This window comes from Taudactylus pleione, unplaced genomic scaffold (genome assembly GCF_031769625.1).
Source record: "Taudactylus pleione unplaced genomic scaffold, aTauple2 ptg000381l, whole genome shotgun sequence".
Classification (NCBI taxonomy): Eukaryota; Metazoa; Chordata; class Amphibia; order Anura; family Myobatrachidae; genus Taudactylus; species Taudactylus pleione.
The window spans coordinates 9,457,327-9,481,000 of NW_028284782.1; the positions used below are offsets into that span (position 1 = coordinate 9,457,327).

Below are 23,674 nucleotides of genomic sequence, written 5' to 3' on the forward strand. Positions count from 1 at the left end.
TCTTGCCCAAATCCGGTGGGAAACAGACCTCCAACGTACCTTTACTTTTAAACAACGGGAGACTATTCACCTTTCTTCTTTTTCTTTATCTAAATGTACTAACCATATTGAAATGTATGTAAAACGTTTAAATAGGTTATATTTGACCCCATCCAGTTTACACAAAATTTGGCCCACAGTTTCAAAGTTTATTTTCCATGTTTTCTGGGATTATCCTTTTTTACGCCCCTTCTGGGATGAAGTTTTTACTCTTATACATGATGTCTTGGGTCTCACCTTAACTCTAGACCCCTTCTCGTCCTTCTCCACTGGTATCCTATTTCTGTCCCTATATCTGACAGTTATGTTCTCGGCCATATTCTGATATCTGCTAAAGCTACTATAGCCCAACATTGGAAATCCCCCTCTCCCTCCTATTTGCCAAAGTTATAACGAAAACCCAATTCCATTTTGAAATGGAAACAAGACAAGCCGAGTATTCTATGGCCACTTTATCTCCCATTGTGAAATGGCACCCCTGTCACCTATATGTTACTGAAGGAAAAGGTGCACCCCATCCTCCCCCTAACCCACGGAGTCCCTCTCCTCCTTTTGGTTTGAATGAGCTCCCACAGGTGGACCCAGATATTAAGGGGGAGATTTAATAAAGCTTCGAGAGAGATCAAATTGGAGATAAATAGCACCAACCAATCAGCTCCTAACTGTCACTTTACAGGCTGTGTTTGAAAAATGACAGTTAGGAGCTGATTGGTTGGTGCTATTTATCTCCAATTTGATCTCTCTCCAAGCTTTATTAAATCTCCCCGTCAGCTCTTTGTTTATCTCTGTATTTACGGTTTTAATTTTTGTCTAATGTCTATGGATGTACTGTTACCTCTTTTTTTATCTTTTTATATGTTGTTTGCCCCTTTCTTTCTTCTGTACCCCCATATATATTTTGTAAAATATTCAATAAAAATGTATTGATGAAAAAAAAAAAATAGAATGTTCATATTTTTTTTTTTTTTTTAAATATAAATGTGTATAGTTTTAGGACAAACCAATATGCCAGCCTCTGAGCACAAACTTGTTATCACTGGGCAGAGGACAAGTCTGCGATGCTGAGTTTTGTAGTGTGTGAAAGGCGGAATGTTTTACAACTGACTCACAGACTTGGGTCTTTATTGTTCTCTGTCTCCCTCTAGCAGGGCGTCTTAGAAGTATAAGGATTAAATCATTGAAGCTTGAACTCTTTCTCAAACTGAAAGACAGTTTCCATTTAACCATTTCTTCACACAATATCAAATGCTGTGTCTTAGAATTTGGGAGTCAAGACCATAGTAATATTTCATTGCTTTTAAAAATACTTGGATGTAAATTCCATGTGTAAGCAATGCTGGTTTGTGGCTTTATGATAGTTTTGACATTTGATAGTTGATTCTATATGTATTATCATTTTTATTTAAAACTTAGACAGAGGCATAATACATTGCCAAGTTTTATAATCTATCTATCTATCTATCTATCTATCTATCTATCTATCTATCTATCTATCTATCTATCTATCTATCTATCTGCTATCTCTGGTACCCCTTTCACACTGCAAATGCAGGTCGCACCCGGAATTTTGTACACAGGTCTATCCCGGGTGCAACATGGGTGAGATCCCTTTCTGGCTGCCCGACCCGGCAATAAACCATCTGCCATCATGTGCTGAGCTGGTGCTTGGAGAGGAGATCATCTCCAAGTGCCATCTCTTCCTATGCTGTGAACAGGTCCTGGGTCACATCGACCCGGGTTACTCGTTCACACTGCACCATGAGCTGGGTAGAACCCATGTTCAACCCTGCTCGTTACCCGGGTTGAAATGCTGGGTCGCTCAACCCAGGTTATTTCAACTGGGTCCTTTCACACTGCACAATAACCTGCGCGTTTACGTGAAATAACCCGGGTTATTGCTGGCCGTGTGAAAGAGGTATGACAGTGCAGTCAGATGCTGGTATGCAATGCTGGTAAAATGCAAACAAATTAGAACATAGTGAATTTATGCACATACAGCATATATTAAGGTTTAAATGTTCCTTAAGTTGCTGCACTACTGTACAATGTATGTGGATAGTAGGGATGTATAGAAAGTTATCTAAATAATAAGCTATCTGAGGAGATACAGTTAAAAATCACTGATTCACAGATCCCCTCCCCGTGGAATGTCAAAGCGAACGTTCTGATTGGCCAGAGGGTGTAGGAATCAGTTTTCACTCAGGCTGGGAGAGAATAGTTCTCTTCTGCCTTTGAACAAGTCCCTCAGTTTGAGGACAGTTGGGTCCTGCTTTGGGAGGTCTCTGCAGCTTGACCTACTTTCAAACAATGTTATTAGTTTCCAGAAGCTGGGGAACTTAATAATAATACTTCAATATCCTACTGGATAGTTGTCTGTAATTGTCCCTGTAGACTATGTCCCAGTATTCCCACAACTATCTGCTAGTTCCTATCCCTGAATATCCTCTGGTGGACTGTGATCCTAACAGGAACATCAAGATCGTGGTTCTGGGGAGCAGTGGTGTTGGAAAAACAGGTAAGACTGCAAAATGCATCTGGCTGAACTAAAATACTGTTATCTGATTTAATGTTGTTTTGTTCCAGTTGGTAGTGTACAGTATTGTTTTAGTTGAGATTTTCTTGGGAAAAGGGAATTGCAGCATAAAACGTTAATTCAACATTGACAATTAGACAACTGTGAAAATCTGTCACAATTGTTCCTCATATATGTTTAGGGCTTTCTGCCTATAATACAGCACAAAGCACAGCGTGGCATGTCTTCTGCTTACATATTTGAATTACTATTTTTTAATTGCTATAACATTAGAAAGTTATTTATAAATATAAATAATTATTTGTAAATAAATTATAAATATTTATTTGCATATTATATAGCTACAACATATCCCACTGCACTGTACAAACAGGGAAGGAAATGGAAGATATTAGTACGGAAGCATGCATTAATAACCAAAGATTAGAGGGCACTGATCCTGGAAACTTGCAATCTCTGTGTGTTATGCCTCATATAAACATATAGGGGCTAATTCTGCATTGCACGCAAGTGCAATGCTGATCGCAGATTCCCCATTATCTGCGTGTGCACATGACCCGTTCTGCGAATGTGCATAACGGGTCCTGCATTATCGCATGCTGCCCCTTAACAGGCAGATGCATTTGAGGGGCGGTGCGGGGCGGCCAGCGTTCCCAAAAACGGGGGAGTGTCCATTTTCTGGGAGTGGCAAAGCCAGGGGTTTCATCCTCAGCTGGCTGGCGGCCCGGCGCCGTCCACCATTGTGACCGATGATCGTAATGGTTATCCCAGCCTGTGACCTCCGTCGCAGTGCTGGGACTGCAAATGCACCAAGGGTGTCATATACCTCCTGCGGCATTTGCATATTTACAAGGATGGAGTCGCAAAATTGCTTGCGTGCGGCTTTGCAATTTCGCCCCAAGCTGAATCACCCCCATAGATCTTTATAGATAAACCCTTTAGCTAGTAACACAACTTTAGGAACCATACATTTAACATAATTTTGTTTGGATTGTGTATAGTACATTTTGATGTAAATTTTTTAGCAAAACATGTTTTTTGTTAATGTGAGGTAGTTTTTATATGCATATAGAAAGCCAGCAAAAGAAACCAATAGGGAATCTATGCCACTCTGATCATTTGAAAAGTTGGTGGTATGCAGTCAATTTTACATGTTAAAGGACATTTTTACAAAAACGGTAGGTTAAGGTTATATTGAGTACATTTGTCAACTTTGTTTAAATAGTTTAAACAAATTGATATAAACCTAAAGATCAACTTATCCAAGCACATCACAGTTGCACAGTATTATATTTAATACAGTATTATATTTAATACTTTATAACCATTATTAGTATTATACTTTTCCAGTGATAATATATTGTCTATATATGCCAGTATATATTTGTATATGTAGCATCCATAGCAAGTTCACAGCACCTAATAACAAATATGACAAATTGGGCAGTACACCTATTGCAGACTTTTGAACAAATGTTTTATCATAGACTATAGGCTAAATGTAATATAGTGTGCGAGCCAGTGCCGCTGCAGGAATACATGTGAGTATTCCTTTATTTTTAAAGTAGCAAGCATGTTAAAGGTAAAACCAGCTAGTTTTTGCCTTTAACATACTTGCTGTTATAAATTACGGAATACTTGCATGAATTCCCACAGCAGCGCCGGCTCGCACACTATATTACATTTAGCCCCATGTATGATTATAAGCAATGCCGGGATTTTTACTGCTGGAACTGATTAAATTATCCATATATGAAAACAGTTAAAACATTAAATAGTAATATAGTAAACGTAAAGTAATATTAGAGACGTATATATCTGGAAACTCCTCTAAATATATATTGTATGTATACTTCATGTAAAGTGATATCATCTGTCACATGACAGCAGATAGTTTAATGATCTTTATTTAATATACGATTTCATAGTGCAATAAATATATCTATAGTTTCTCTGTATCATAGCCTTGGTATAATAATAATAATATTATATGTGCACAACGGCTCTTGTATTATTACATGCATCTCATGATACAAAAGGACATGTGACACATAATTGTGCTTATAGACAGTCAAGCGCCTTGTGGAAAGAGAATGCATGATTTGCAGGTTCATAAATGACTTATATTAAATAAATACCAACGTTCTATACTTCGACCAGTGCACTAAACAAAATGATTTTTCAATCCAATTCCCACAAACCATAAACCTGTCACTGTTTTTGGATTCTATTAATTGACAAACAGACAATAATTAATCAGTTAACAGTTGCATTAAAGTTTACTGTTCCCTGAAAAGCTGACCTGTCATAGTCCTGTCAAAGAGAGGAGTCTGTTAACCCATTCTGGAGATCATTTGTCCATGTTAGCATGCAGCTTCCAAATGACTCAGTGAAGAAATGTAGTGAGGCATTAATTTAAGAGTGAATAAATTTGTATCATACAACCTTACAAGACGGGCACTAACAGAGCGCTTTCTTTCTCTTTGTCCCAGCGTTGGTTGTAAGATTCCTCACAAAGAGGTTTATTGGAGACTACGAAGCAAACACTGGTAAGTTTGAACAAAGAGGGTGGAGAGAAAGGTCAATTGTCCAGCATCTGCTTGGTAAAAAAACACAGCTAGCAGGGGAGCCTGGAGATTCCAGTCTGCCTCTTCCCTGTGTTACCAATTGTTGGATAAACTCATGAACAATCGGTAGAATTTGAAATCTAACCCATCCCTTACCTAGCATCAGAGCCGTAACTAGAAATATTAACCCCTGGAGCAAGAAGGAAAGTGGAACCCTGAGCTCTTAACTGTACCCAAATTAACATAAAATGTTCCCTTCCCTGCACTACCCTCAGCCTTGTGTCTTAAGGGCCCCATACATGGGGCCTCATTTACTAATGAGTTTTATCACTAAAACGAGTGATAAATGTCACTGTGTATGATAAATGGTTCTCCAGCCAATCAGCTCCCAACTGTCAACTGTTAGAAATATGACAGTTGGGAGCTGATTGGCTGGAGCACCATTTATCATACACAGTGAAATTTATCACTCGTTTTGGTGATAAAACTCGTTAGTAAATGGGGGCCATGGTGCGATACGCACCTTGCGATGCGACGGCCGTTCCGTCAGCCAACATATCGGGCGGCCCCCACACATGGAGTGATCCGGTGGCCGCCCGCCCAATATACCGGCACCCCCCTCCCCCACCCATATAGTGTTGCATGGGATCATTCGATACCCCAGATCAATTATCATGCCCACACACGGAACTATATAGTGGCGATATAATTTTAAACCATCGGATCGGCCGCTATATCACTCCGTGTGTGGGGGCCTTTAGACAGGTGTCCCTCTCACACAGCCTTAGTTATGGCCCGCCTAGCTTTGCCATTGCTTTCTCGATAGAGAAATATTTTGTACCTTGCTTGTTTAAAATGCTGTATGCCAATTGATCTGGAATGTGTGAATTGTTGTTCTTGGTACAAACTTTAATTTTCTGTAAACTATACAACCAAATCTTTTTTTTTTATCTTTTGTTTTTCTTTTCTCCAGAACAATCAGTGTTAACCCTCATTACTGTATATGTTCCACTTTGAAGTCACTTGTTTAAGAAATTGTCCACTGCCCTGCATATAACTTAGTACTTCCTCATACTTACACTGCTTGTTTCATAGTCCAAACTTTTGAATTATAATCACTACAGTTATTTTTTAGCGTCTTGACAATTAACTTGTGTGAAACAAAATGTATTTATTAGCTGGACCAAATGTGTGTCAGATGCCATTATCACCATCTTCAATATGCACAATAAATGTATGTTTACCTACAAACAGAGATAAATAAAACATAAGGGTTAAGGTGCCCACACACTGGACGACTCACAAAACATGCAATGTCACCAACAATTTCCCTTGAAAGGAGAGTTCACCGGCCAGGGGTGTCTTTATAGAGGAGGAGGCCCATGTGCTTCCCCCGACACGGGCCCCCTCCTCTCACTCCGGTGGCCGGCAGCAGACTAACGCGGCTGGCCAACCACCGCAGAATCAATAGACTCTGGGCACTAGTGTGCCCAGGGTCTATTGTGCATGCACAGATCGCTGGGGAAATTGCGCGGCTGCCATTTTCCTGGCGATCTCCTTATAGCGCATGCACGTTTGAACAGCGCTGGTAGACCCGATGCGGCACTTTGAAAAGGTAAGTAATACAAAGTATGGGTGCAGGGTGTGCGGTGCAGGCCCCCCAGGACCCCGGGGCCCATGTGCACAGCATACCCTGCACCCATTATAGATACGTCCCAGTCACTGGCACTCCTGGACAGACGATATCTTGCTAAACTGTCCAATGTGACTAACGACCTATTGTGCGTCCTTGATTTCCAGTGCATCGTTAAAGAGATTGCCAGATCTTACCTGCAGTAGGTAAGATCTGAACATACGCCAAACGACCCGTGGGACCACACATCGGATCGTAATCATTCCTGGAGCTGCACAATTTGCACGTTTTTAAATGATGTATAGTTTTGATACATCGTTTTCGTGCAAATCGTGCCTAAAATCGTTCAGTATGTGGGCACCTTTACACAGACACTGGCAGCATCAGTGTGTAGAAGAACAGGGCTTAATAATAGAGCTAAAATAACTCAGGGTTGTTAAACATAACTGTATCCAAAATACAGTATTTATGCTTTGCCATTTATCTCCAGCTTTCTGCCTCCAACAGTTCTTGATTTGAGAATTTCTCTGGGTGAGCGATTATCACCACCAGTTCTCACAGAAGGAAACTCTCAATACATGACCTGTTGCTGATATCTGAGGACTGCAGTGTGAAAAGGGAAAAATGATTGTCAAATACTATAATTTTCCATTCCTGGGGGTATATTTACTAACGTGCTGGTTTTAGAAGTTGAGATGTTGCCCGTAGCAGCCAATCAGATTCTACTTAACATTTTACTAGCACCTTATAGAAGATAATAGCTAGAATCTGATTGTTTGCTATGGGGAACAGCTCCATTTCTAAAAACCTGCACTTTAGTAAATGTACCCCCTGGTGACAACAAAATGTTACCATTCAAGTAGTTAATAACATGCAATACCTAAGTAAAGGGATATCAACTAACAACACAATATATAAAATTCAACAGTTTGCATTGTACCAAGAAAAAGTTTGAAACCATCATATCTACTTTGTAGGGTCAGATGTAGCTATAGTATTAACTGAAACCAAATAGGTGCCTTAAAATTTCTTCTCAAGAAGCCTTGGAAAATGCCACCCAAAAGCAGAAATAAACTCTTGTAGAGTAAGCTATTATGCTTTTGTAAATGGTTGTTTCCTTTAGACAACAGAGTATTTTGACAAATAAAGTCCTCTTCAGGTCCTAGGTATTCGTGGATAGTCCCAATAGGTGATGACATTAGAACCTCAAGGATCATTGGCTAATCCCACTTTGGGATAAAGATTTCAACTTGATAAACTCTATTTTGTCTACAACCCTAATAAACTGTGTAACCAAAGATTTAAACATTGGTACAGACTTATAAGGCTGAGACCTTTTTATAGTTTAAGCTTATGACTACTCCATATGGCAGAATGTGAAATATATGTCTAAGCTGGTAGCGAAAGGGTCAAACCTGGACTTCTGGTAAAAAAGGAAAACTGTTCCCCAAATCCTGAAATATGTTAAAACTGTGGTTCTTTCCAGCATTCACTAATGTATCTGTAATTAGTAAAAAAAAGGTTTATACTATCAATATTAAAAGCTATTCCTAGGGTTAACAATTTCCTTGATTCAACTTCCGAGCCATCAAATTGAGAGATTTCAGATTCTGGTATCGAAAGGCACCTTGTAGGAAAAGGTCTAGAACTGAGTCAAGGGACAAGGAGGGTCTAATTTCATTGCAGAAATAATGGCCTGTTAAGTTAAACATGTAGTATTGCTATTACAACTTCTTTTTCCAACTCAAGCTCCTGGATGAGCTTTTGAATAAAGTAGACAAGAATTTAAACATGACACAAATTCTAGGTCAGACATTAAAGCATCAGCTCTCTCCTCTACTGAACGTGGGAAGAAACCTGGCATCTGAACCTGGGAAGAAAGCATTGAAGTCTCCATTTGTTGGGTGGAGGGGGGGCACTCCCAGAACCCCCATATATTTATTACCTGACCATCAGCTGGTATTTATAAAATGATGGTTCACAAGGGGTCCCTGATTATTTTCAAAACCTGGAATGTACAGTATGTTGCAGACAGACACAGGAGATATCTCTCTGCCCCTGTCATAATAGAACTGACCTCCCTCAATGAATAAGGGCTGCGACTTCAATATGTGGGAGACTGCCATCTTGTTGTCAACCATGATTTTCCTATATGTTTCTTCTATGATGGGAGCAAAAAATATTAGTGTTGTAATGCTGAGAGACAGTACCATGACCGAGTATATATAAACTGTATATATATTACACAGCCATCATATTAGAGGGTCTCTTCATCAACATATTATGTTTTCATGATAAAATAGTTATACTCTGGAAAGTAATTGTTTCTGGGATAAATTAAATAAATAGCTAATAGGTAGAAGGTCCAGATTTTACTTTGTACTAAGAAGGACCTCTCCTAGGGTTGAGGACAGTGACAAGACAGTTGTACGCTTACATAGCCATATACCTTACGTTAGTGCAAGCAGTCATTGCTTGGATAGATGGTGCTTCTCTATCTTACAATTCTAGGGGCAGGATAGAAGCCATAACTCATAGAGCATAGGACTCCTATGAGCTTTATATATATATATATATATATTACCAAAAAAAGCCTGACACTCACCAGTCCTATAATATGTCTGTGCTCCGGTGTCCTCCTAAGGGGTATTGTTCCCCCACAAATAGTCCATGGTTGCAAGAGGCGGCAACAACATGTCTTGAGTGGGTCTTTGTTCACCTTACTTTGGAGCCTCTGAGTGCCGCCTCTTGCAACCATGGACTATATATATATATATATATATATATATATATATATATAGCATTGAACCTCTTTGTATGCTAAGACCTGTTTGTCAATGAGGGAGATAAAATACTTAGGGCCATATTCAATTAGAAGCGAAAAGCCTATTTCTGCGAAAAAGTATCGCCGATCACACATTTTCGTGAGGTCAAAACTTATCTCCATATTCAATTCCAGCCGGTTTTCGCCTACACGGAAAGTCAATACAATATCAGGAGAAAAGAAGTGCAACATTATTATTTTGGGGTGCAAAGGTGGGGAAACCTCTCATAACCCTTGGGACAGCCCCCTAAAGGACAACTGTGTTAAAAAATCTCAGGGAAAAACTTAACACCCCAAAAAAGTACTTTCATTTTGGGGCGAAAAAGCACAAAGTTGGGGACAAGCATAAAAACTAGCGAAATAGACTTCTTGGGGGTCTGCAAGGATGGGTCAGGTGTTTTTATGATTGCAGATGCATGCAACAGATGTGTTTTTCATGTTTTTTAAAACTTCACTTTAGAGACTTTAAAATATGCTTGCAACCATTTTCAAGTACCCCAAACAGTTTTATTAGGGCTATTCGGACACATCTACATTAGTACATCTTTTTGGGGGTTCACGCTGATTTCCCCAATTCTGACAGCACTTTCCGCCTGTTCTGAATTCGCCGCTTGCTTTTTTCGCGTGGTTTGTAATTGAATACGGCGAATTGCGGGGACGCACACAATAAGTTTCCACGTCCAAAACACACAATGTCGACATAAAGTTGGGCAGGCAAAACTTTTCCACAGGTGCAAAACTAATTGAATACGCCCCTTAATTGAAAATACTGTATTTATTTAACAAAGCCGTAGCAGAAAGCAAGGGTCAAATCTGGCAATGTATTTGACCTCCATGCTTCATGAATGAAGATATTCAGTGTGCTTTGCCAAATGGATTAAACATAAGTTATTTCCTATTATGGTTGGTAGTCTATATGCACTTTCCTATGACTGGCATAGATGATTCTGAAAATGTTAAATATATAATAGAAAATAATAAAATAAAAAAAATGTGTTACTCTGCAGGTGCATTATATTCAAGAAAGGTCACAATCGATGGGGAGCAAATTTCCCTCCAAGTACAGGACACCCCTTATGTATTAATGGAGGTAAGCTGTTCTACTGTATTGATAGCCTACAACAAAGGTTTACAGCATATATTAGGATAATGTTATATTTAGGTAATACCCAGTGGATACTCATCGTACAATTTAAAGGGTATTTTGCTAAAACTGAAAAATATAAATTGTTGATTAGTTTAATCTTTGCAAAGCCATAAAAATAAGCTTACAACCTTAGAATATCATCTTAAAGAGCTTGATAATTGAAGGCTTTGTTCAACAACTATGCCATGAGAATGTACAGCCTAATATAAGATAACTGCAGTACAACATGCATTCTGTGTATTTCACTTACGTGTTTCCGCAAGATATTAACGTAAGGGTACGTAAGAATCCTAACCCTTCCCCCCTATTGCCTCTAACCCTAAGCCTCCTTTCTTGCACCCTAACCCTCCCCACCCTGCATTCTTACCCTAACCCCCCCTGTTAGTGCCTAAACCAAAATCTCCCCCCTTGGTGCCTAAGCCTAACCCTCCCCCCTTAGAGCCTAACTGTAGCTCCCCCAGTAGTGCCTAACCCTAAAACCCCGTCCGTAGCCTAACCATAACCTGGTCATCCCCCGGATCCTAACCCTAACCCCCCCCCGTGGTGCCTAAACTTAACCCTCCCCTTCCCCACGGCTAAGACCTAAGGTGCCCCGCTATACTTACGTTCGGGATGGCGGCTGTGGGGATTCCGACGTCGGTATCTAAACTAGCGTCGGTATTTAGACAACTATGTTTAGTCCCGGGTCGGGGTTCCAATGTCGGGATTTCAACAGCCGGCATCGCATCAGGCAGAAAACTAACTACATCCCATCAGGGCTTGGTGGAATAACCAATAATTTAGAAATATTCAGCTCAATTGCAGTATTTTTATTCTTTGTATAACATGGTGTTATTTTCACATTACAGTACAACAGGAACTCTGTGTGTTTTGCATTTGTCAGGATATTTTTCATGTATGATAATTAATAATAGAGTAATTATTGTCTAGAATAAAAAAAATTATATTTTTAGCCTTTGAATACTCTAAATGGAAAAATAAACGTATTAAGTGATAGAGGACTTTTCAAGTGTTAGTTTTAATAGCGAAATTATTATTACAGTTGAAAATCAATTTTTATTATTGGTAGAACCCAGCATTCTCTCCCACTCAGAATTAAGATTGTGATTTAAAATGTGCACTTTAGTTGGGATAGAAGTTGCGATGTCTAATGTGATGTCTGAAGAGTTTCCTTACATGGTGACTGAGTGCATGGTCCCATACTGCGAGCTGTTAGATCTGAATCATGTGAGCTGGCAGACACCTCTACTGTACAATTGTATTATGTATTTTGAACATTGTCTATTGTTTTCTATTTCAATTGTAAAATAAGCTATATTTCATTGCGAACAGTAAAAATAAGCAAATACAAACATGCTGACAGGAATTGGAGTTCACAGATGCCCTTCCAGACAATGGAACTCATACCAGCCAATTGCTCAGCAGCAGAGTGTCAGTGAAAATTGTTTTATTGTGCTTTTAAATATGGTCTGGATAAATTAGCCCCCTTTATCCGTTCATCACACAATGGGTGCAGACAGGACTTTCATAAAATAATAAATGCTTAAATGGAACCGCAGTCTTAAATCCTCAGTCACTGTCAGCGTCTGACATAACCACAGCTGTGTACACCATGACCTCTTCAAATCTGGCAGTATCATAATTACATCTTGAAAGTGTTTTTTTTATCATTTGTGAAAACTCTACTGAAGTTTTCTTGCATCAGATCACTGTATTTATTTCCAGTTTACAAAACATAGGTTTAGGTGTAATCAAATGGCCAAAAATGTACCAAATAGGATTGGTCACTAATACAATAAAAAATAGAATTGTAAAACATTGTAATTTGTACCTTTCCTTCCTACTTTAATGAGATGCAGATGTAAGAGAGGAAAAGTAGCAGTGGGGAGGACTTACGGTATTGCAGTTTTCTGTGCATTAGGCAAACTAATGTTGCAGACCAATGGTGAGGTGACTGGTCTGGCCCAATTTATCAAGCTCCAAAAAGTACAGTAACAGCATTTTCATGTACTTTCAAAGAGATACAGACCAGCACAGAGATGTATATTCGCCTTCTTTGATCATGCATATATCATATGAGTTTATGAAGGTATTTTAGCATGATTTTCTGTTTATTCATATTCGCATAGGAAAATTGTACTTGGTGTATTCATATTTTTTTAAATGTTATTCAATAATAATGTTGAATCAAAACAAAAATGTAAAAAATAGATGTAAATATATGTGATGTATGCCTAACATAAACATGCTGAATAAGCTACTGGTACAAATTTGCAGGTATATACGCTCAATTGCTTTTCTTTGTGAACGTTCTATGCATCTGCGAATTTACTCAAATGCATTCAAACTCTGCATTAGCCCTTGTTTACACACTCTACGCACTCTACGTTATATCCCCACCCACCAGGCTTCAGGTAACAATTTTAATTTGGTAGCTCATGAACATTTCAGGAGAGTTAGCCACTATATTCAATTACCTTTTTAACTTTCCCACCACCGTGCTAGCCAAGCAAATAACAGTTTTAGGGGCATATGTATCAAAACGTGATGTGAGATAAAATTGTGAGACATATATATAACCAGCCAATCAGCTTCTAATGCTGGGTACACACTGGCCGATATATTGGTCTATCAACTGATCGCAAGCAGGTCGATGGTCCCCCACTGCGCATGCGCCATCTCCGGCGTGCGCATGCGTGAGACCCCTCCAGCAACGGCAGCTTCATCGCTACGGGTCTCGCTACAAGACGGGACGACTGTCGATGGTGAATGACAGCTCGCCCCGTTTTGTTCGGCTGCACAAACGCAGGCATTCCCTTAGGAACACCTGGCGTTTTTTGGGCGGCCCTACTGACATCACTAGTGATGTCATTAATGGACTTCCTGCTCTATTAGAGCAGGAAGTCCACTCGGGCTTGCGGGAGCCGAGACTCTACTACAGGGTCTCGTCGCAAGCCCAATGGTCATGATAATTGCGTTAATCGCGACGGACTCCAGGCCACTCGCACAAGCTGTGGGAGGTCACCCACAGCTTTGAGAGCAGGCTGGGAAAAAAAAAAAAAAAAGCCCATCAGACCAGCGAGCGGGTCTAAATCAGGCCCTCAGTGCAGACTACAAGTAGCACTATTTACACCTTTCTAAAGTGCTGATCTTCTATTCTTGGAGTCAGGTCAATAACAAGATAAGCAGGTAAAAGGGGACTAAATATATACCTTTATATATACCTTGCAATGGCCAAGTCAATCCCCTGACCTGAATCCGATTGAGCATGCATTTCACTTGATGAAGACAAAACTGAAGGGAAAATGCCCCAAGAACAAGCAGGAACTGAAGACATTTTACAGTAGAGGCCTGGCAGAGCATCACCAGGGATGAAACCCATCGTCTGGTGATGTCTATGCGTTCCAGACTTCAGGCTGTAATTGCCTGCAAAGGATTTGCAACAAAGTATTAAAAAGTTAAAGTTAGATTTAAGATTATTTAGTTTGTCCCATTACTTTTGGCCCCTTAAAAAGTGGGAGGCACATAAAGAAACCCTTGTAATTCCTACACCGTTCACCTGATTTGGATGTAATTACCCTCAAATTAAATCTGAAAGTCTGCAGTTAAAGCACATCTGGTTTGTTTCATTTCAAAGCCATTGTGGTGGTGAATAGAGGCCAAAATATGAAAATTCTGTCAATGTCCCAATATTTATGCACCTGACTGTAAGTATCAAAACTCTTGAAGTGGACACCGTTCCTCAGACTGTTACAAAAGTATACAATTATCCACATATGCCTATGAACTTTTATACAGATTTATTACATGCCTTAGAATTGCAGTAATATCGTTGTTTCTGTATAAATTCTATTTCTGTATTTTAATGAATAATTGATTTTATTGTGGAAAGTATGTGTATGACATTGGGGGAGATGTATGAAGCTCAGAAGCGGTACCAGCGTTATGTGTGTTGATACCGCTGATACCGCTTCTCCCCGATGTATGATCGGGTTTGGGCGGTACGCCTCTGTCATTACCGGCGCTGCTATCTACAAGATAGCAGCGCCGTTAGCCTGGGCCATGTATGAACGGTCAGTTCGCCTGACCTTTCCGACCGCTGCAGCTGTCGCTATTGACAGCTACAGCCTGGCGCTGTCCTATCCCCATAGCAGGGACAGCGCTGTCCCTGCTGCGGTGGCTGCCGGTTCCAGGCTGCGCGCGGGGATCTCGTGATACTTGCGAGATCCCGCGCATGTTCAGTGGAGCTGGCCGGGACTGACACACAGTGCATCAGCACTAGGCTGATGTGCTGTGGTCTCTAGCGGATAGCGCCGGAGGGGGGAGTTAGCGCTCCCCCTCTCCGGCCGATGAGATGTTCATACATCTCATCAGTAGTGCTTCCTGCTTCGCCTTGAAGCGGCAAGCATTATAGCGGCACGTTAAATGCCGTTATAATACATCTACCCCATTGTGATTTGTTATCCAGACTTATTAAATAGAAATTGTTTTAATTCTATTTGTATTGGTATACAACAGCACATACCTTTTTTTTATATAGTAATAGATCATTTGTGAGGTGGGCAATAACCTTCTTTGCTCTGCTGCAGTTGTATATCCAGATCCTACGTGTTCCCTAGGCGCTGGGGATTGTGTTTTTTGCTTACTCGTTTTGCAGATAAGACACATTTGCAGGTAAAATGTTACAAACAAAAGCTCGGCACTACTGAGTTCCATGGCGCTCACCCGTTATGTTTAGTGCGACTTGTAGCGCACGGAGGTAAGATGTATGTGGACACATCTGTATATTAGAGCCACAGTGTGGTATAGATGAGTGCAGCCCTGAGCCAGGTATTGATAGCAAATGCCAAGTGTGTCTTTGTCTAGAAACCATATATAATAACTTTTTATTTGTGTTTACTTTACTTTAAAACGTCAACTATTTCAGTCATATAACCGTACAAGTCCTAATACCTATGTGTCTGCACTGTCACAAAATGTAGCAGTTACTATAGTTCCAAAGACCTGGAACATTGTGCTCTTCATGTACATTTTAGGAAGCAGACTACAGAAAGTGGAAAGTGCTGTTATATCAGTCCCATAACCAGCACATGGAAATAATTGTACGGTCCCATCAGATAGCAGGGCACTTTAAATCTCTCTGTCAGCATTGAGGTTAATGACATATTAATCTGTTCTTGGGAGAATATCCAACTTGAATAACCATAGAAATTCCCAGAAAAAGGAGATTATCATATCTTAATTGTAATTAACCAGACATGAGTCACTGTTTTGTTTACAATGAGTCTTGTTTAAAATGGGTGATGGACTGACGTTCCTGGTATATGTGTACGTTTATTATGTTTTTCATTAAAACTTAAATTGTCTGGATATAGTTCATACATTTTTATTTATGTATGTCCAATAGTCAGTGTTAGCAGAGGGAAAAAATGTACCGCGACCAACGTTCCCATTTGTACAAGATTAGTGGCTCAGTGCACACATAAGTGCTGTGCCAATGACAGAGCCGTAACTAGTCATTTTGGTGCCCTGTGTCAGAAAGAGCATTGGCGCCCCCCTATTTTTCAAATAGGGACATAAAGCACCCTAAAAAAGGGGCATGGCCTCATGGGGAAGGGCCAGGGAAGAGATAGGGGAGGCCTGGAGATGCTGGGGATAAAGGAAGAGAAGCTACAAGTGAGAATGATAATAAACAGAAAATTGACAGGCCCAAACAGCACCCCCTGCCCTGCAATGCCCAGTGCCATGGCACTGGTCACACTACCCTAGTTACGGCCCTGGCCAATGATACCAGCCAAGCTGTTATCTGCTTACTGGGTGCCAGTGTCTAGAGCCACGAGCTCTTACGCTACTGGTTGCTTGATTCTCTTTTCTCAAAATCATTGTTCAAAAAAGTTTGAATGATTTTTTTTCATATTATTTAATATAATTTTCAAATTCCATGCTCATTAATAACAGTAAAGTGATTAAAGTGAGTAATATTAAATACTTTATTAACTCAGAACTTATCCAAGCTGATTCACAGATATAATCTATATATTAATAGTTAAGAACTCCTGGTGTAGAGTTTAGAATAGTGCAATTGTTAGTGCATGACAAAATGGATTTAGGCTGGAATCCAACATTTGCCACTTGAACAATAATACACAGAGGTCTGTGGAGGAATGCAGGAAATGTGTGGCACACTTCAGCAGCTGAAGCTGATGTACTGGACATGTGCCCTTGGGCACAAATACAAACGTCAATTAACAAATAAGAGTGGATTAACTTTTGTAGTGTTAAGACTGGGAAAGCTTGTAGAGATTGTGAGTGCAGATGGAGGCCCATACAGGATTTACTAGTATACTCAGCTCTGTCAGATATTTACTGTATATGGATAAATATAACAGACAAAACTTCTAGCTGGGATAGGACGAGAGATGAAAGTGGGAACAGTATAAAGGAAAAAAATATATATGTTTTACTGTACTTTACCAAACCCCCTAAGCTCAGTTCCCCTCTTGTTGGTTTTATTACCGTATTGCATACCTTTCATTTGATCTTGGACTTTCAGGTTAATCTTCTAAAAACTGAGGTCTTGGCCCTGCAGGGAGATGCCATGTCAGGGTATTTTATGGTAAATATGGCCTGGGCCCAATGGGATATACGCACTTCTTCCCCTGCATGTCTCCACTCAAAACATACGCAGGGCCTCAACTAGGGAAGGGGGGCTAAGGGGGCACGTGACCCGGGTGCCGGACTTGAGGGTGTGCTGGAGAGAGGCTGTCGGGAGGCTAGGTTGCTGCTCTTGCGGTCAGTCTAATGTGGTGCTGGTCACAGGTCAATCAGTACTCGCGGACTGGCAGCCAATTAGCTGAGGCTGCGGTCTGTGAGTTCCAATTGGTTCGCGAGCGGCGCCACATTTCAGTTACGGCAGTACTGGCAATTCCACAGCATGTGGCAGCCCCGTCCCGCGCCACCCCGAGCTCAGCCACCGCAGGGTCCTGGTAGGTAAGAGAAGGGAGATGGGGCTTTACTGTGACTTAATGTAAAAGAGGTCTTACTGTGGCATAATGTATAAGGAGCCTTACTGTGGCATAATGTGTATGGGGCCTTACTGTGGCATAATGTATAAGGGGCATTACTGTGGCTTAATGAATAAGGGCATTACTGTGGCATAATGAATAAGGGGCATTACTTTGGCTTAATGAATAAGAGGTATTACTGTGGCGTAATGTATAAATGACATTACTGTGTGGCATAATGTGTTATAAGGGGAATTACTGTGTCACAAAACCACACACCCTTTTCGTCCTCTATGTTGTATTTTTTTAGGGGAAGCAAAATTATGGCCTTGCCCCGGGTGACAAAAATCCTAGTATCGGCCCTATAATATTGGTGGTTGGATGGCCTATTGTTTGTTTGCAGCACCATAACTTCGAGCTACAGCGCCCGGTGCCAGTCACACCACCCTCAGCGCATGATGTCCTGCAGCAGGAGGCGGGGCCACAAGTGACTGTAACAACAGCGCTGCCGGAGCATCCTCTGGATGCTAAAGGGGGGCTGTTATAGCTGCAGTCTGCCGTTTGAAGCTTCCGAAGGATGCTTCGGGCAGCACTGCTTCGGGTGTGGATCATTAGGTCTACATTGTCTAGATAGACAATGTTTGGGTAGACAATGGAAGATAGACAGGCAACAGATAGACAGGGACTGAAGGTCGACACAATAAAGGTCGACCGGTGACAAGGTCGACAGGTACTGAAGGTCGACAGGCAATAGGTCAACAGGCAATAGGTCAAAAGGTACTGAAGGTCGACGGGGTCAGAACATCGACACATTAAAGGATTTGCCAACCTGTGGTGACTAGATTTGGATTTGGATTTGTTTTACAAAAATTGACAAAAAAAAGCTAAAATCACATAAATTGGGCTTTTTTTTTCTTCCTAGAGTATTATTAACCTCTATAACCTTAATTTCCAGTCATTTATAGTCAATTTAGACCACCTCACAGTTTAAATTATAGTTTTCACCATTATTGGCCAAAAGTTGCAGTGAGCTGACTGGTTACCGAGCGACAAAGCAGCAGCACAGACACCACAGTTTAAAGCACATCTATGACACATTGCCACACAGCAGTGGCAGAAATGAAAAGTAGTGCACCCACCCAATGGGGTACGGCCAGCAGAATCACAGTACTTGTTTACATAGTGGGCTACGGCCCAAGGAGTCACAGTGCATCTTATTCACATTCCATCACATAGTGCCCCTGATTCACATTACACCATAAAGTAGTGTCTCTTATTTATGTTACGACACACAGTAGTGCCCCTTTTACACATTGCCTACAGTAGTGACCCTTTTACACAATGCCCACAGCAGTGACCCTTTTACATAATGCCCACAGAATTAACCTTTACACACAAAGCCCACAGTATTAATGCCCCTTATAAAATGCCCACAGTAGTAGTGCCACTTATACAGTGCCCCCAGCAGTGGTGTCCCTTACACAATGCCCCCAGTAGTGGTGCCCCCTATGCAGTCCCCTTAGTAGTAGGGCCGCCTATGCAGTGCCCCCAGTAGTAGTATGCCCCCCAGTAGCAGTACCCCCATTAGCAGGCCCCCAGTAGTAGTGCCTCCATTAGCATGCCCCCAGTAGCATGCCCCCAGTAGTAGTATGCCCCCCAGTAGTAGTGCACCCACTAGCAGGCCCCCAGTAGTAGTGCCCCCATTAGCAGGCCCCCAGTAGCAGTGCCCCCAGTAGTATGCCCCCCAGTAGTAGTGCCCCCATTAGCAGGCCCCCAGTAGTAGTGCCCCCATTAGCAGGCCCCCAGTAGTAGTATGCCCCCCAGTAGCAGTGCCCCCATTAGCATGCCCCAGTAGTATGCCCCCCAGTAGCAGTGTCCCCAGTAGCAGGCCCCCGGTAGTAGTGCCCCCAGTAGTAATATGCCCCCCAGTAGTATGCCGCCAGTAGCAGGCCCCCAGTAGTAGTGCCCCCAGTAGCGGTGCCCCCAGTAGCAGGCCCACAGTATCACAGTACTTGTTTACATAGTGGGCTACGGCCCAAGGAGTCACAGTGCATCTTATTCACATTCCATCACATAGTGCCCCTGATTCACATTACACCATAAAGTAGTGTCTCTTATTTATGTTACGACACACAGTAGTGCCCTTTTTACACATTGCCTACAGTAGTGACCCTTTTACATAATGCCTACAGTAGTGACCCTTATACACAAAGCCCACAGTATTAATGCCCCTTATAAAATGCCCACAGTAGTAGTGCCACTTATACAGTGCCCCCAGCAGTGGTGTCCCTTACACAATGCCCCCAGTAGTGGTGCCCCCTATGCAGTCCCCTTAGTAGTAGGGCCGCCTATGCAGTGCCCCCAGTAGTAGTATGCCCCCCAGTAGCAGTACCCCCATTAGCAGGTCCCCAGTAGTAGTGCCTCCATTAGCATGCCCCCAGTAGCAGTTCCCCCAGTAGCATGCCCCCAGTAGTAGTATGCCCCCCAGTAGTAGTGCGCCCACTAGCAGGCCCCCAGTAGTAGTGCCCCCATTAGCAGGCCCTCAGTAGCAGTGCCCCCAGTAGCATGACCCCAGAAGTAGTATGCCCCCCAGTAGTAGTGCCCCCATTAGCAGGCCCCCAGTAGTAGTGCCCCCATTAGCAGGCCCCCAGTAGTAGTATGCCCTCCAGTAGTAGTATACCCCCAGTAGCAGTGCCCCCATTAGCATGCCCCAGTAGTATGCCCCCCAATAGCAGTGTCCCCAGTAGCAGGCCCCCGGTAGTAGTGCCCCCAGTAGTAGTATGCCCCCCAGTAGTATGCCCCCAGTAGCAGGCCCCCAGTAGTAGTGCCCCCAGTAGCATGCCCCCAATAGTAGTATGCCCCCCAGTAGCAGTGCCCCCAGTAGCAGGCCCCCAGTAGCAGTGCCTCCATTAGCAGGCCCCCAGTAGTAGTGACCCCATTCGCAGGCCCCAGTAGTAGTATGCTCCCCAGTAGCAGTACCACCATTAGCATGCCCCCAGTAGCGCCCCCTTACAAACACACAAATAACAAAAGAAGAAAAAAAACTTACCTGAAGATGGAGCTCATGAGTGAGCTCCAACCGGCTCCCTCTGTGCAGCAGCCAATGAGAGTCTGCCTGACTCTCATTGGCTGCTATTACAAACACACAGCTGCTGCTCTAGTGTAGGGTCTGCCCTACACTAGAGGAGCCCTGACATCGGATTCTCTCGAAACGGGGATCAGAGTCAGGCGGGGAACACCCGAACCCGGACTCGGATCCCCTATGTTCAGATTCCACAGAATCCAAACCGCTCATCTCTAACTATGACACTGCCTTCTAATTATGCATGCCTCTGAAACTGCGTTGGAACACTCAGGCACGCCTGCGTTCGCACCTCCACTCCCCCGTTTCTAGTAGACTGCCCCGGTCACCACCCACAAACGGCTTCTCCTGTCACTCACTCTGCTGGGCTGTCTGGGCCTGATTCAGAGCCGGACGCTTTTTCAGAGCGCTCGCTCTGAATCAGTGCCCTCCTTCTCTTTTTTAGAGTGGCCTCCTGGCCGCTTGCATAGCTGTGGGTGACCACCCACAGCTATAGCGAGTGGCCAAAGAGATGGTCGCGATGGTCAATACCATCGTGACCATCAGGCTTGCGACGAGACCCTTGTGGTAGGGTCTCGTCTGCCGCAAGCCCTGGAGTGCTTTTGGCTCTATCAGAGCCAAAAGCACTCCCACTGACATCACTTGTGATTAGGGGTGAGCGGGTTCGGATTTCTGAAATCCGAACCCCCCCGAGCCCCCCCGATCCGAGGCCGATCCGAGTCAGGCTCGACTTTTCCCGCCTGACTCGGATCTGATATCGAGGCAAAAATGTCATCATCCCGCCTTCCGGGTCTCGCGTGTTTTGGATGCTATATAAGGTACCCGCGTCGGCGCCATTTTCTCACTCGGCTGTGGACAGTGAAGAGGGAGGATGGGAGTTAGGGCTGGCTGAGCTGGGTAGTGTAGTGTAGTGCAGTGTAGTGTTGTGCTGCTGTTGTCCATAGAGGCTGTGTCCACTCCTCCAAAGTCCATAGGGGCTGGCTGTGTTTTGCTGTGCTGCTGTTGTACATAGGGGCTTTGTCCACTCCACCAAAGTCCATAGGGGCTGGCTGGACTGTGTTGTGCAGTCAGTTGTCCATAGGGGCTGTGTCCACTCCAAAGTCCTTTGCAGTGTCCCAGTCCTAAAGGGGTGCTGTAGTGCTGTCCAGGGGGTGCTCTGTCCATCAGGGGTGCTCCCCCCAAGTGCAAAAAAAATATATATTTTTTCTGTGTTTATGAATTGTGTGCACTGTGGCTGCACATGCATCAACAAAGGAGCAGCGCCAAGCGTGCGCCTGTGTCCCATAAGTAAAGAGCCGGCTGGCTTGTCTGTTAAAGGGTGCTGTAACCCCCAAAGTGCACTCCAAAAAAAATAAAAAAATATATATTTTTTGTGTTTGTGAATTGTGTGCGCAGTAGCCGCACGTGCATCAACAAAGTAGCGCGAAGTGTGCGCCTGTGTCATAGGTAAAGGGCCGGCTGGCTTGACCATTAAAGGGTGCTGTAACCCCCAAAGTGCACTCCAAAAAAAATAAAAATATATATTTTTTTGTGTTTTTGAATTGTGTGCGCAGTAGCCGCACGTGCATCAACAAAGTAGCGCCAAGCGTGCGCCTGTGTCATAAGTAAAGGGCCAGCTGGCTTGACCATTAAAGGGTGCTGTAACCCCCAAAGTGCACTCCAAACAAAATAAAAAAATATTTTCTGTGTTTGTGAATTGTGTGCACTGTGGCTGCACGTGCATCAACAAAGGAGCAGCGCCAAGCGTGCGCCTGTGTCCCATAAGTAAAGGGTTCGGCTGGCTTGTCCATTAAAGGGTGCTGTAACCCCCAAAGTGCACTCCAAAAAAAAAATATATATATTTTTTTGTGTTCGTGAATTGTGTGCGCAGTAGCCGGACGTGCATCAACAAAGTAGCGCCAAGCGTGCGCCTGTGTCATAGGTAAAGGGCCGGCTGGCTTGACCGTTAAAGGGTGCTGTAACCCCCAAAGTGCACTCCAAACCAAATAAAAAAATATTTTCTGTGTTTGTGAATTGTGTGCACTGTGGCTGCACGTGCATCAACAAAGGAGCAGCGCCAAGTGTACGCCTGTGTCCCATAAGTAAAGAGCCGGCTGGCTCATTTCTTAAAGGGTGGTGTAACCCACAAAGTGCACTAGTCTCCAACAAAAATAAAAAAATATTTTCTGTGTTTGTGTGCACCTTAGCCGCACGTATATATCAATATAACATAAATGGAGGACCAAACTTTCTCCGATAAAAATAAAATAGGCAAAGATCAAGAATCACATCCTCCTAGTGCTGAAACTGCTGCCACTAGTCATGACATAGACGATAACATGCCATCAACGTCGTCTGCCAAGGCCGATGCCCAATGTCATAGTAGAGAGCACATACAATCCCAAATGACAAAGTTCAGGAAAATGACCTTAAAAAAAAACATTTAAATCATCTGAAGAGAAACGTAAACTTGCCAATATGCCATTTACGACACGGAGTGGCAAGGAACGGCTAAGGTCTTTCCCTATGTTCATGACTAGTGGTTCAGCTTCACATGACGATGGAAGCCCTCCTCCTGCTAAAAAAATCAAACGAGTTAAGCTGGCAAAAGCACAGCGAAGAACTGTGCGTTCTAAGAAGATATCACAAATCCCCAAGTAGAGTCCAAGTGTGGTGGCGGTTGCGATGCCTGACCTTCGCAGCACTGGACCGGAAGAGGTGGCACTTTCCACCATTTGCACGCCCCCGGCAAGTGCTGAAAGGAGCACCCACAGTCCACTTGCTGATATGCAAATTGAAGATGTCATTGTTGCAGTACAACAGGATGAGGATACTGGTGTAGCTGGCGCTGAGGAGGAAGTTGGCG

At 42.8% G+C, this 23,674-nt stretch overlaps 1 protein-coding gene across 1 annotated transcript in view; it reads left to right on the forward strand.

Annotated features, from left to right (window-relative positions):
* The first annotated feature begins 2,312 nt into the window (after positions 1-2,312).
* The window catches only part of LOC148507861 (ras-like protein family member 11A-like), a 72,902-nt gene continuing 51,540 nt past the window's right edge, over positions 2,313-23,674 (forward strand). Inside the window, exons 1-3 of the mRNA XM_088445507.1 lie at positions 2,313-2,554; positions 5,065-5,121; positions 10,604-10,686. Of these exons, the coding sequence (XP_088301633.1) occupies positions 2,434-2,554; positions 5,065-5,121; positions 10,604-10,686 (261 nt within the window). The 5' untranslated portion in view covers positions 2,313-2,433. The remainder of the gene's footprint in view (positions 2,555-5,064; positions 5,122-10,603; positions 10,687-23,674) is intronic.